Source organism: Ricinus communis, chromosome 1 (assembly GCF_019578655.1).
Source record: "Ricinus communis isolate WT05 ecotype wild-type chromosome 1, ASM1957865v1, whole genome shotgun sequence".
NCBI lineage: Eukaryota > Viridiplantae > Streptophyta > Magnoliopsida > Malpighiales > Euphorbiaceae > Ricinus > Ricinus communis.
Genome location: NC_063256.1, coordinates 2,271,041 through 2,284,683, shown reverse-complemented (window position 1 = coordinate 2,284,683; position 13,643 = coordinate 2,271,041). Strand labels below are relative to the sequence as shown.

The 13,643-nt window shown below is 31.4% G+C and overlaps 2 protein-coding genes across 3 annotated transcripts; one reads left to right on the top strand and one right to left on the bottom strand.

The window, feature by feature from the left end:
* Positions 1–591: 591 nt before the first annotated feature.
* Positions 592–2,964, bottom strand: LOC8286674 (probable WRKY transcription factor 53). 2 transcript variants are annotated; one of them, XM_002511862.4, is made up of 4 exons: positions 2,781–2,964; positions 2,280–2,601; positions 2,067–2,189; positions 592–1,472 (listed from the first exon to the last, which is right to left on the bottom strand). In XM_002511862.4, exons 2-4 carry the CDS (start codon positions 2,588–2,590, stop codon positions 905–907), a joined length of 1,002 nt encoding a protein of 333 aa, XP_002511908.1. In that variant the 5' UTR covers positions 2,591–2,601; positions 2,781–2,964; the 3' UTR covers positions 592–904. The 2 variants fall into 2 exon arrangements, with proteins under 2 accessions (XP_002511908.1, XP_048226424.1); XM_048370467.1 differs by having other exon boundaries at positions 2,280–2,961.
* A 4,711-nt stretch (positions 2,965–7,675) lies between these two features.
* Positions 7,676–13,418, top strand: LOC8286673 (CAAX prenyl protease 1 homolog). Its single transcript, XM_002511861.4, has 14 exons — positions 7,676–7,827; positions 8,651–8,798; positions 8,941–9,025; positions 9,114–9,209; positions 9,290–9,355; positions 9,507–9,605; positions 9,772–9,885; positions 9,981–10,091; positions 10,332–10,394; positions 10,732–10,824; positions 11,837–11,950; positions 12,091–12,162; positions 12,300–12,365; positions 12,999–13,418. The coding sequence occupies exons 1-14, from the start codon at positions 7,797–7,799 to the stop codon at positions 13,113–13,115; spliced, it is 1,275 nt and encodes a 424-aa protein (XP_002511907.1). The 5' UTR covers positions 7,676–7,796; the 3' UTR covers positions 13,116–13,418.
* The last annotated feature ends 225 nt before the right edge of the window (positions 13,419–13,643 follow it).

Genomic DNA, 13,643 nt, shown 5'->3' with positions numbered 1-13,643 from the left:
ATTTTCTACTTTATCCACAGGCTGTGACAGATGCTTTATCTTTACATTCAATGTTCGATGCAAATTAATCTAAGTTCATCCGAACTCTTAGCTTTTAGTTTCCAGCTATTGCATTTTAGCTTTCGTTACAAATTGCAATCAAATCTTTTAATATTTTTAGTAGAATACAAGCAAACTGCGGTGAAGAAGTTTTGAGAATTCACAATTGCTTTGCGGGGAAGTTTAGGCGAAAATCACCTAGTTGCATTTGGATACCTGCGACTTCTGACACGTTCTTAATCAAATTCACCTAGTGCTGAAAAAGATTTCGAGTAATAAAAGAAAAGGAAGATTGCTTCCAAATTCTTTTTAGCCAAAGCTATTCCTTTTATTCATAAAAAATGAATAGTAAGAATTATTAGTAAAGATAGTACATGTACCATTCTTTTACAAACTAGTCATTTTAATCTCTCTAAGAATGGTAAAAGCACTTTCTTTTTGGGGGGGAGGGATTCTTGAACTAGCATTTTGATATTAAATGGCGGATGAACTTTAATTTTAAGCTATTTATGTACTTTATATAGCTCCATAAGTGTTTGTACAAAAAAGACGAAAGGGAAAAGACTTGATTTCACTTTTATTTCCCTAACAAAGATTCACAAGAACATACAGATTGAAGACTCCAAACACTTTACAAAAGAAGATTTTTAATCCTACTGGTAACACTTTGGCAGAAAAAGTGCACCTAGAACCATGAACTTGATATTAAAAGAAAAAAGATTACACGTGATCCTGACTAACCGACTGAAAATTTCTCTAAGCCAATACTACAGGAGACATATGAACATTCTCTGAAGTCTCTCTTTAAAAGTGTTGGCTAAGACCAAACTAACACATCAAGTAATCCTCTTCTTAACCAAATATTTCAGAGTTCGAAAGGGAAACTGGCGTCAAACTCCACATTATCTATTGAGATATCCCAAATTCCAATTGGTGAATTGACAACCGAAGTTGGGAGGGAATCAGATTCCGGCGTTCTCACACTGTAGTGGCACGGCGAGACAGAGAAATAGTTAGACTCAGATGTGGCGGGAGATATAAATGCAGGAGAAGAAAGACTGCCCAGTAAATTATTTTCAATCAAGGACTCTCTGTATATATCATTTTCATTCCCCATGTATGACGCATCAGGAAAAGAAAATGATGGAAATATGTCTAAATCCTCGCTTTTAAGTCCATCTTTGTAGTTGAAAGATAACTCATTTAATGGCTTTGGCTTATCTTCAAGCTGTTGTAGTTGAAAATTGTCTTTGTTTTGTTCTGATTTGTCGTTTATGGGAGAAGGCGATGATGTGGCTAAACGAGAGGAGTGCAGACATTTATGCTTTCCTGAATAGTTCACCTCGAAAATTGTCGGGTCTTGATCTGATCTTTGAACTTGTTTTGTAGCTAAACAACCTTGTGAGTGACGATGAGTGCATCTATAATAACTTCTGCAAAAAGCAAAATAATGGCCACGTTAGATTAAGTATTAACCTGAACTAGTAGTACTACTGCACATGTTTAGATAGACTTTTTGCAGTCATACGCAGAGCCCGTGGGGGAGTTGATATTTTTAGAGCCAAGATTGGCATGCTAATCATCAAGGGCAGCTATTGGGCTGAAGACGAACAGGGAATAAAGGGAGTAGCTATCCTATTTCTGGCCACTCATATCATATCGTAATGAAGAAGAGAAAAATAGGCTAGCGACATGGTTGTCAGGACCCAGGACTAATATTAACGTTGGAGTGATCAGGGGCATTACTAATACCCACGACACCCGTTGTTGTTTAAAGTTGCAAGTGGATAAGTTCTAGTACCATTTGGATATACTATTTCATGTTTAATAGAAAATATTTTCTGGTCCAATTCTTTTGGGCTTTTAAGGAATTTTAGCATTGCTCAAACTGACATAATTAGATGAGATTCCATTAGCACAGTCCAAAACAAGCCTAGGGCGAAAGGTGCATTTTATCTTCTTATTGAATTCCATACGTGTCAACTAAAAGGCAAAGATCTGAAGGATCAAAAGGCAAAACTTCTCACCTTGGAAAGTTAGCTCCAAGAATATCTTTTTGGCCATATTTTCGCCAGTTATAACCATCATCCGGCGGTCCTTCCATTCCAGATTCTGAACAAACCCTCAGAGTCCATCTTGGCTGCGTTTTTCTGCAATATTTTATCAAATCCAATAATCAGAAAAAACAAATTTTTGCCAGAATGCTATATAAAAATGCATCATAATATGACCTTAATTACCTCTTCTTGTAAACACCACCGTGACATTGATCCTTGCAATCTTGATCTGAGACCTCACTCCTAGGGCTAGGACTGCGTTTGGCATAATTAGAGTGCGGTGATTCCAATGTAGTAATTATGGGTTTAGTTTCAATAGCAGAGGCATCCCAATTTAACATGGAGAGTGCTTTCTCATAGGATGAAAGTATTTGCTCAACAAGGCCTTGACGCATTTCAAAAGATGATATGTTGTTAAGATGGTTCCTCAACTGTTCTGCTAGCTCCTTCCCTTGTGTTAGTTCATTGACAAGAATCTTTTGCTCCCTTTCCATCTACACAAATGCTATAAACAAAACAAGAATCTTATATATAAAGAGGTAGCAAAATGAGAAGCAGAGTACAGCAAAATGGATAGGGAATACTACTCCATCTCTCACTCAAAGGGCTTGAAGTTGGGGTTTGCAGTTTGAGAAGAATGTTTAGTTGAAGAGATATAAATGTGCAGAAATAGCAAGTGGGTACCTAAAAATCACTCATTGAGGCAGAAGAGACCACCAAAATGTTTGTCAAATCACACCCCGAACGACAAAGTGTTGATGTGGGCAAGTGGGCGACATATAAGTTTTAAAGAAAAGATAGATGACAAAGCTATTTATATTCGAGAAAGGGAAAAGGCTTTTCTTAATTAGTGAGGAAGAGGCTAGGAAGATGGGGAATTTAAGGGGAAGAAAAGAGAAATTTTTGACTTGGAAAATAAAGGTTCTTTTTTTCTAATAAGGGACCAGCTTCTAGTGTTGGAATGGGATAGAAGAGAATGGTAGTACTACAAATTATAATAAAGTGATAGAAAATCCAATTGCTGACCATTTAAAAAAAAAACCCCACAAAACACATAAAGGCCACCAATCACGATTCTTTCTTTCTTTCTTTCTTCTTTTCTAAGGTTTAAAATTAAATTGAAGTGAGTGACAACGCGGAAGAAAGCTTGAAGATTCTTGGAGGTCTCCTGTGTCTTGTTCACTCTCTGACTTTCTTTGTGTTCACTCTTTGAAAGAAAAAAAAAAAGGTTTAATTTAATTAATAATTTATATATTAGATTAACATTTGTGACGTCCCTTTTCTCATCATTTTTTAGCCCATTGCTTACGCTGCTATTGACGGGCCACCCACGTGAAGTGCATACACCTTTTTTGCATCTTCTTCTTCTTCCCCTTTCCCATCAATACTATTACTTTTTTTCTTGGTGATGGTAACTGGTTTTCTTATGTTTTTATTTTTAACTGCAGTTTCTAGCTATTTTGAAAGGTGTGCTTAGAATATTGCTGATAAATGGAATCTTTCCTGGATTGAAAAAAGTTCAAGTAGATTTACATACATTTATATGTTGGTTAAATGAACTTCACCAGCACATGCCATTCAATCTCAATGATAAAATTCACACTTTGGCATAATCAAATTGAAGTTATTTGTATATGTATAAAGAATGTCTTGTAATATTAGAAAATTGTGCTCAAATGGTAATAACAACAGCAACAGATATATTATATAGGCAAGTTACAGAAGGTCAATCCTTTGTCTGAGATTCAAGTTTTAATTATTACACAACTTGCTCATAAGAATCTGCTGCAAACTCAACCCCAATAAAACTTACACTAACAGCTGCTTACCTGTTTATTAATAAACAAATGGCTGTCCCTCATGATCGCCTCCATAGAATTCCAGAGACAAACAATGTGCAAATCTACATATAGTCTATATTTATAAGTGCATAATTGACAGTTTCATTCATATTTGAAAATGGTGATTTACATTTCTAGCCTCTATTGTTCAGTTTATACACGAACAGTGTTCTAATATATTGTTATGGCATTATCACCCGGTATAGATAAAATATCTCATCATTAACCATAAAGTATGATTATTAACATAAACTCTTAGATAATATAAAATTTAGTTTTATAAATGATAGTGATGATAAAAGTTGAATATATTAATTCTTATTTTATGTGTTATTATTATTTTACTAATACATAAAAAGAAAGCATATATCTTTTAAATAATATATGCAATGAATGATTGAAATTATTTTATATTATTAGTATTTTATATTTTATATATATATATATATATATATTTAAAGTTAATTTAGACAAGGCTCTTAAATGTGATAAAATACTCTTTCAAGAGTTATTCTTACGAGTAGCAAAGTATTTCTCCAAAAATTTTGACACAGCTGTATTATCATGTTCAAACTCGATAGACGAATTAAGATAGAAAGAATCTTTAATATCTGATTTATGCACTTTTTAAATTAATTTATATTTAAAAATAATTTACATTTCTAATATCCAATACTAAATATTTCAAAACAAAGAAAGAAATCCAATAATATAAAAAGATAAAGATCTAAATTATTGTTTCTGTAGCAGCCACGACGGTGATGTCAAGACTTTGAACGACAGACGGAAGCATTTTCTTCAAAAATATAAATTTTCGTTGATATTACGCCAACCAAACCCAACCCAATATTTATTGCCGCAAAACTTCCATGAAACTGCCAAAACCTTTTAACAAAAACAACTAAAAAATGGTACACACACAAACATATTAGAAGAAAGATTTCACCCTCTATTTTGAGTGAAGAGGTCCATTGAATGAAGTCGGCCATTTTACAAGTACATTTTGACGTTAATAGTAAATAACAATTGGTGTCTTTTTGAAGATAATAAGGTAGAAAAAACCTCAAAAGGAGACCAAGCAATGTCTATTACATTATTATGTAAAAAGGAATAAGGTCCCGCAGGAGGAAATTAATTTCCAGTATACAACAAAAAAGGGTTTGAAATTTCTAAGTAAGTTCATCCACTATTACCTTTCTTTTTCCAAAAAGAAAAATCACTCCAGAACATTATTTAAAAAAGAAATACAAATAATCAATCAAACTTACTTAGGATTATCACATTGAGTGGAACACAGCTTTCATAAATTTAAATTTTGTTTGTTACTATTTTATAACGAGTCTAAATTTGATCTATTAAAATTTATTTTTTATTTAACAATATAACATATTATATTCATTAATATTAAATATTTAATACGAGCTAATTATAATTTATTATTAAAAATAAAATTATTCTTACATATTAATTGGTATAAATTGATATGTACATGCACATATATAGATAAAATAAAATATTATAATATAAAATATCTATAAATAAATCCATTAATATATAAACAAATTTACAAATATGTAAACGAATCAATTTGTAAATTAATATTTATAAATATATAAACGAGTCAGTTTGCGATTAATGAGTCAAGTGTTAATAGCTTGAGTTTGATTCATTAATACTAACACTAACGAAATGTGGCAGTCTTTAGTGCAAAGATGTGGCAAGATTTCAGTCAAATGGTAATCTTGAATCAATTTTCTTGATACATTTTCCCCTCTCTTGCCTTTATGACTAATAACATATCTTTTCTTTTTCTCCTTTACAAAAGAGAAATACGCTTTTGCGAATTGCTCTGGCTGATATTTGAATTTACAGTCAGTTCCTATCCAGCTTCAGCTATTTCATTAAAAGAAGGAAAATTGATTATTTAAAAATTATCTTGTTTAATTCTCATCATTTTTCTCCATATATTATAGTTTTGTATAAGTTTTAATTGATGACTCTATTCAATTCATGGGTCAAGTTTAAGATTATTTTAAAAAATATTTTTATTTATATGCTTTAGTGAAAGTTATTTTAGTATTATGTGTAATGAAATTTATGTAAAATTAATTATAGTTAAACTAAATTTTAATAAAAATGGTAAAATTTTTAAATGAATTTCATATTAGTAACTCAACATATTCCATAACATAATAATATTTCTTATAATTTTATCATATTTTCATTTTATTTTCTTTTTCATATATTTTTTAAATGAAATAAATTTTTTTTATGAATTTCAACAGAATATAGCATTAATTTCGTATAGTTCAAGTTTAATAATGGTACTAGAGTGGTATAAGAAATGGAATAGAATGAGAACGGAAATAATTAACTTTTATATGTTATTTAGTTTAAGATCGAATGCAAATTATATTTTATTTGCCATTGATATTAGTAATAATAATTAACTTTTTATTATTATATAGAAAAATATATAAAAAATAATAAGTTATAATTTCACTTAACCGACTATTTATTATTGATTTAGCTTGATTCTTATAAAAATAAAAAAGCAGCAAGATATACTTTTTGCTATATTATAAATTTTTTAAGTACGCATAATTGATTTATTACTATTATTTTTTATTAAAAAATTATAAAAATTGTCACCAAAAAATAACCTTAAGAATAAATTAAAAGCATATATAAAATTTTAAATCTATTCAATAAATTATTGAAAAATATAAGATTTGAACTTTAATTGATAACTAGTCGTTTACCCGTGTGTTGCACGACTACTATTATTATTTTAATTATAAAATTAAATTGATAGATACCATTCGATAATTGTTTTTAATATTTAGTATAATTTATAATATCTTAAAAAATAATAACAAACTAACTAGTTTTAAATATTTTTAATTTCTTAAAGTTCTAAAATTAGATTAGTATAATAATATGAAAATTATTTTAAAAATAATTAATATTACTGTTTTTAGGATTAAAATTTTATTATATAATTAAAATTTATTTTATTGTTGAATATAATATTAGAGATATTATTTAAGATGTTATTTTATAGAATTAGAATTTTTATCTAATTAAACAACTAATTTATTAATTAATATAACATTAAAATATAATTAATATATTATTTTTATGATAGAATTAGTATTATCCTGATTAGATAGCTATTTATTAGTTACTATAATATTAAAATATGATTAATATGTTATTTTTTATAATATAATTATTATTACTTGATTATAAAATTATTTATTACTTAATATAATATTAAAATATAATAAATATACTATTTTTCAGAAATAGAGTCAATATTTAATTAGAAATGTAATTTATTAATCGATAAATTAATAAAAAATCAATAAAAATTAATAAATCAATCTAATTAATAAAAAAATTATAGAATTATATATATGCTTGAATCCTATGTGTCAAAAATCGTACATATGTTAAAATAAAAAATATACATATCAAAAATTAAATATATATATTAAAAAAGATTTAAATATAAAAAATTAATATAAGTATAGATACGTGGTCTGCAGTAGTTGACAAATTTCAAATTCAATTGATACTTTGCTGGACTGCTTTCTGGGCTCAATGTAGAAGTGTATACTTTTTGATTGGACAGGCCATGAGGCCCAATAAGAAAACCAAATGTTAGCTCCAAGAAGAAGTTGGGTTTAGTAAACAGAAGCACGGGCCGACGAATGGATCATTCCAAGTTATTAAACGCACCATTTAGCGTTTCATAAAACATCATCACCACCAACAGCAACAAAAACACTATTTCACAATTTGAGGGAAGGAAAACCCCATTTCTATCTCTACTCTGCAACTTCCTGATTTTGCTATGGCGTTCCCTTATATGGAAGCTGTACTTGGTAAGCTCATCTTATCAATACTTGAGAAATTTTTTTTTTTTTGAATGCTTTTGTTTTTCTTTTCTTATAATGATCTCTTATAATAGAGAACGCTTCTTGTTACTTTAAGTTCCGAGTAAATCGATTACACTACGCATTGTTATTGGATTAGTTTTATATTTTTGGACGCTTGTAATGTCTATTCTGGGTTTCTTCATTTCCTATGTTTATTTTGCAAGCTTTTTTTTTTTTTTTTTTTTAATAAAGGTTTGCATCTATTTTCTTTCTTGTGTTGAATATAGGGTTTGTTTATTGGGAACAAGTCTCTGTTTGGATGTTTTAGAGAAATTTAGAGGAAGAATTTACGTCAATAAGTCTTTTTTTTTTTTTTTGGTTGTTGACCTAAACAATTTAAAACATTCTCTCTAAGTTATGCGTTGCATTATGCATCTTTTTACATGGATAGTTCCTTTTACCTCTACTTCTTATCTAAGAAAATTCAATAGAAACAAAAAGATATACTTTTTCTTTTGTAAAGCTACCTTTCTATTCATCATATTCTCTTATGAATGAAGTCTTACCTTTTATAAAAACAATAATAAAACAATAATTATAGAGACTAGGTTGTAAAAGATTACACCCAGTTTGCAACTAGTTAAATAACACTTGCTTAAACTTCAAAAGTGTAGATTTTATTAATTTCTTTCCACATTCGAGTCAGTTGTTATTTTACTGCTTTTTCTTTTTTCTCCCCTTCTCTGAACTTCTTCTGATTTCTGGATAATGGTTGACAGTTTCCGAGTAATAGAGCTTGTAATCTTTGCTTGTTTTCTTCAATTTTCAGGTTTTATGGTACTGATGTACATCTTTGAGTCGTATTTGGATATGCGGCAACATTGTGCACTGAAACTGCCAACTCTTCCTAAAACTTTGGAAGGAGTAATCAGCCAAGAGAAATTTAAAAAGTCTAGAGCTTATAGTCTTGATAAAAGGTTTATTACTTCCTGAAAAACTTTGCAGTTAAATACTGTTATTAGCTACTATTTGTTTAACGTTCCAAGTAGTCAGACTGTTCACCCTTTCTTTTGCTTTCAATTTCATCAATGTTCTGATAATGGTTGTCCTAATTTTCAGCCACTTCAATTTTGTTCATGAATTTGTCACTATACTGCTGGACTCTGCCATCTTATATTTTGGGATATTGCCTTGGTCCTGGAAGGTAATTTGCCTGGGTGGAATTGTGCAATGTTAGTGAAGCTGCCCTTGTGGCTGAATTGATGCTATATAACTGCTCTTACTAACTGCAGGAATCAGGAAACTTTCTGCTTTTGGTTGGTCTCAATGCAGAGAACGAAATACTACATACCCTCGCTTTTTTGGCTGGTGTTATGATATGGTCACAGGTATGCATTTCATTTTTCTTTTTATTTCCTTGGTTCAAAACCTCAACTGGTAGTCATTTGTTATAAACATTTTCATGCAGATCACTGATTTGCCATTTTCTCTCTATTCGACCTTTGTGATTGAGGCTCGTCATGGTTTCAATAAAGTTTGTATTCACTCCTTTATGTTTCTCATTTTCATCTTCTTTTTACTTTATTATTAGTTCTTTATGTTTATTGTACTGGCACTGACTTCCATTTAACTTTTTTCTCACATTTTTAATAAGCCCTTTGTTTTTCTTTTGATCTGCTTTACAGCAAACTATATGGTTGTTCTTTAGGGACTTGATCAAAGGAATTTGCCTTGCTATTATACTTGGCCCACCTATTGTTTCAGCAATCATTTTAATAGTACAGGTATTTTTATCTGCCAGTGCATATAAAGCAGTCAATCTGATGCTCTATTTGATTAGAGTCTTTGAATGCTTTACTTCAAATATGTCTGTCGATGCCATAGTTATCTATTAGAAATGCATCTTGTGACTGGAGCTACTTTTGTGATATTACATTTTCATGGTTGCAGAAAGGAGGTCCTTACCTGGCCATCTATCTATGGGCATTTATGTTTGTTCTCTCCCTTGTGATGATGACGATCTATCCCATTTTGATCGCCCCACTTTTTAATAAGTTCACCCCTGTGAGTATTTGAAATTCTTCCGCTGTTGAATTCATTCTGGCCTATAAGATATTTGATTTACTGATGGTATCTCCATGCTTTGCTGTGACAAATAGCTTCCAGAAGGAGAGCTCCGATCAAAAATCGAGGCACTTTCTTCCTCCCTCAAGTTTCCTTTGAAGAAATTGTTTGTTGTGGATGGATCTACAAGGTCAAGCCACAGCAATGTGAGGATTCAACTCTTTTAGGGTTTCTGTACTTGGGCAAACTGTGTAACTTATAAAATAACATCATGGTTCTTTTGGCTTCTCTATGTGGCGATTTTTTTTCATTGGTCTCCTCTTTTTTGGTGCAATGCATTCTTTATTGTTAACTCATTACTAATTACCTTATAAGATTATGTTTTCTATTCTAGTTTTGCTATTATCTCTATGACATTTATTGTGACCTTTGTGGTTAATGCACAGGCATACATGTATGGCTTCTTTAAGAACAAGCGAATAGTACTTTATGACACATTGATTCAACAGGTGAGTCAGCATTTCTTTTAGAGACTCTTTTCCTGGTTTTATATGAATTGTATACTTGTGAACTGTGATAATATTGGACATCTAAGATTATAGAACCAATGTGTCATTGCTTGCGTTTTTTAGGATTACTCAGTTCTTGGGATTACTCTCTCTCTCTCTCTCTCTCTCTCTCTCTCTCTCTCTCTCTCTCTCTCTCTCTCTGTTAGGGTTACAATACGACTACATTGATAGTTCAATCAAAAAATAAACTCTATTATGGTTGCTGCATACTTTGACGTGGCATGATTATTCTTTTCCTCTTAATTATTGAATGCCTTTACCTTGTATTACATTGCAGTGCAAAAACGACGAGGAAATTGTAGCTGTTATTGCCCATGAATTGGGCCATTGGAAACTTAACCATACAATGTACTCATTTGTTGCTGTGCAGGTATGCTGCAATTTCTTTTCCGTGAAAATTGGTTATTGTGTTTGTCATTATGAATTTTAACTCATAGGCATGTTGTCTTATTGACTTATTATACTAATCCTTCAATAGGAAGTCAATGGCCCATTTAAAAGCATGCATGTCTGAGTCTCTGAGATATGTTATTGAGAAGAGGCTCAAAGAAAACTTTGGCGTGGTTTCTTGTCTACAAGTCTTCAATTATTCTGTTTGATATTCAAAATGTTTTTTTTCAATTATTCAAAATGTTATCTCTTTTTTTCCTTCACGAGCATAGGGAAATGTAATGCTCTTAACTACCTTATCCAAGGATGACATGAAGCATTTCATATTGCAGGCTTGTTTCCTTATTTGGTATTAGGGGTTACTCAGAGTCCCAAGATTATTATTGAAATAGGAATTATGAATTAGTCGGAAGACTTGCATTGTAGATTGGAGTGAGGGTCAGGGCAGGGCAGGAAAATAAATGAGCTATTATATAAGTAACTGTATGACGCTTAACAAGCACTGCGGTGTTGGGATGGTTCATTGATAGGTTTTAACGGAGTCTTCATTTACTGAGAAGATCGAGATAAGGGTTTCAATTCCCTGCAAAAATTTAGGAACCTGAAATATTAGTTTTTGACATTTTACGTAGGGGTCGAATCAAGCATTAGTTATATTTTAATTAAGATTTTCTTTGCCATTATGTTGACAGTTAGACAATGATGAAACAGTTGGTGAATCTAAATGTGCTTAAGCCGGTGTTTGTTGTTATACATAAGGATTTTCTCTCTTTCTTTTTTTTTTTTTTTTGTCTGCGTGCCCTTTGTTTTTAATTTAAACTCTGATAGTTGATCAAAAAGCTTGGGTAGAAATTATATGTAAAAGATTATGTTTATGCGGTGTTTGATTCAGTGGACGAAATAGTTTAGCCAACTATTTTACGATTCAGACTTAATTGAGATATGGCATGTGATTGTTTTATGTTTTTCCTAAATTGTTTGTTCCAATGCAGATTCTTACATTTTTGCAATTTGGAGGATATACTCTTGTGAGAAACTCAACTGATCTGTTCCAAAGTTTTGGGTTTGATACACAACCAGTGCTTATTGGACTGATAATTTTTCAGGTAATTCTTTATCAAAGGAAATGGTTAATGAAGAAATGGGATAAACGATGTTTATGCCTTTATTAATATATAGATAACATTTTTTTATCGTGTATAATTTGGTAGTTGAATAAGAAGTTTAACCAATCTACTTGTTGCAGCATACTGTAATACCTCTCCAGCACCTAGTAAGCTTTGGTCTTAATCTTGTGAGCCGTTCTTTCGAGTTTCAGGTAAATTTCCCTCTTGCAATTCCCGAGTCCCTCGCCTTCTCTGCTTCTACTCACCCTCCCTTTTCCCCCCAAAAATTAAAAAGAAAAAGCTGAAGCTCATGAATCTTTGAATAATTTTTAGTATTTGCTCAATGCAGGCTGATGCTTTTGCTAAGAAGCTTGGTTATGCCTCTGCTCTTCGTGCTGGCCTTGTGAAACTGCAGGTGATATATCCATATTCCATTTTTCTTTTTCCTCATATTCCTTTGCGGCAGTGCCAGAGATGGACTCCATATTGTTATTGCTGGATGTTATTTATCTAATCCTAACATCTTTACCATAATCTTCTCAAGTCTTTTTCTTAGTTTTCCCCTATATCACTACCTCACATTTTTCTATTCTTCATTTTTTTCAAATGCATCCGGGTTTCTCTAATTTCTGATTGCTGCTGGCTCTAACGTCCCTGGCAAGTTCATAGTCCATTTAGGTCCATTTCAATAGATCAGGAATCAAAGTAAAGGGGTATTTGAATGGCATTGATGGTTCTATCTATGAGAATATAATCCAATCTCATTTTATATGTGCACCTAAGTTAATTTGGCTGCCTTATCGGGTGGAAAGTTGACATGATTGAGGGGGCTATGGACATAGTTGTTAAATGTTTGCCATAGCAGATAAGAGTGGTATTGTCAAAGTAATTTTGCAACACACCCTTCTTGGTGCAGTAAAAGCCTTGATTGAGTTGAAATCTTTTATTGTTTCATTTTCGGCCTTGTAAATGTAGGTGTTTCGGAGTTCTATTTTTGGAAATGCATGTTACTGAATGGCAAGTTAATTTTTTTTTTTTTCTTTTTCAGGAAGAAAATTTGTCAGCAATGAATACAGATCCTTGGTATTCAGCGTATCACTATTCTCATCCTCCTCTTGTTGAAAGATTGGCTGCACTTGATGAACCAGATAAGAAGGAAGATTGATATGAGCACCTTGTGGAAGGGTAGCTGAGCATTTCATTCATTCCATTCCAACTTGACAAATAGTATTACAATCAGAATCAGCCATTATGAAATAGACCGCTGTCAATCCTGTTGGAGACTGAAAGCTATATAGTTCACGTAACACTTTCTTGTAATCTCAGTTCACAGGGGCGAAGCAGGGAAAAAGAAAAGAAAAGAAACAAAAAACAAAGGGGCACAAAATGGAACATGAAAAAGTGACCCAGTTATGTATCTTATATTTGCATGTGATTTAATGGTTACGGGATCTAAATTTGTTTTCAACCTGCGCATGCTTGCGTCTGTTGTCTTGAGACAATTAGCAATGTCGCCTTGAATTGAGATAATAGTGGTTAGTTGTTATGCTAATGCTAAACCAGTATGATCCTCTTCTTTATTTCTTCCTATCAGATTATCTTTTGCCCTTCAAACACATTCTTCAGGTTTAGGGGACATTCTCAAGAGTTGTGGCGCAGGAAAATTGCAGTCCTTTTTTTTTCTTTTTCTGTT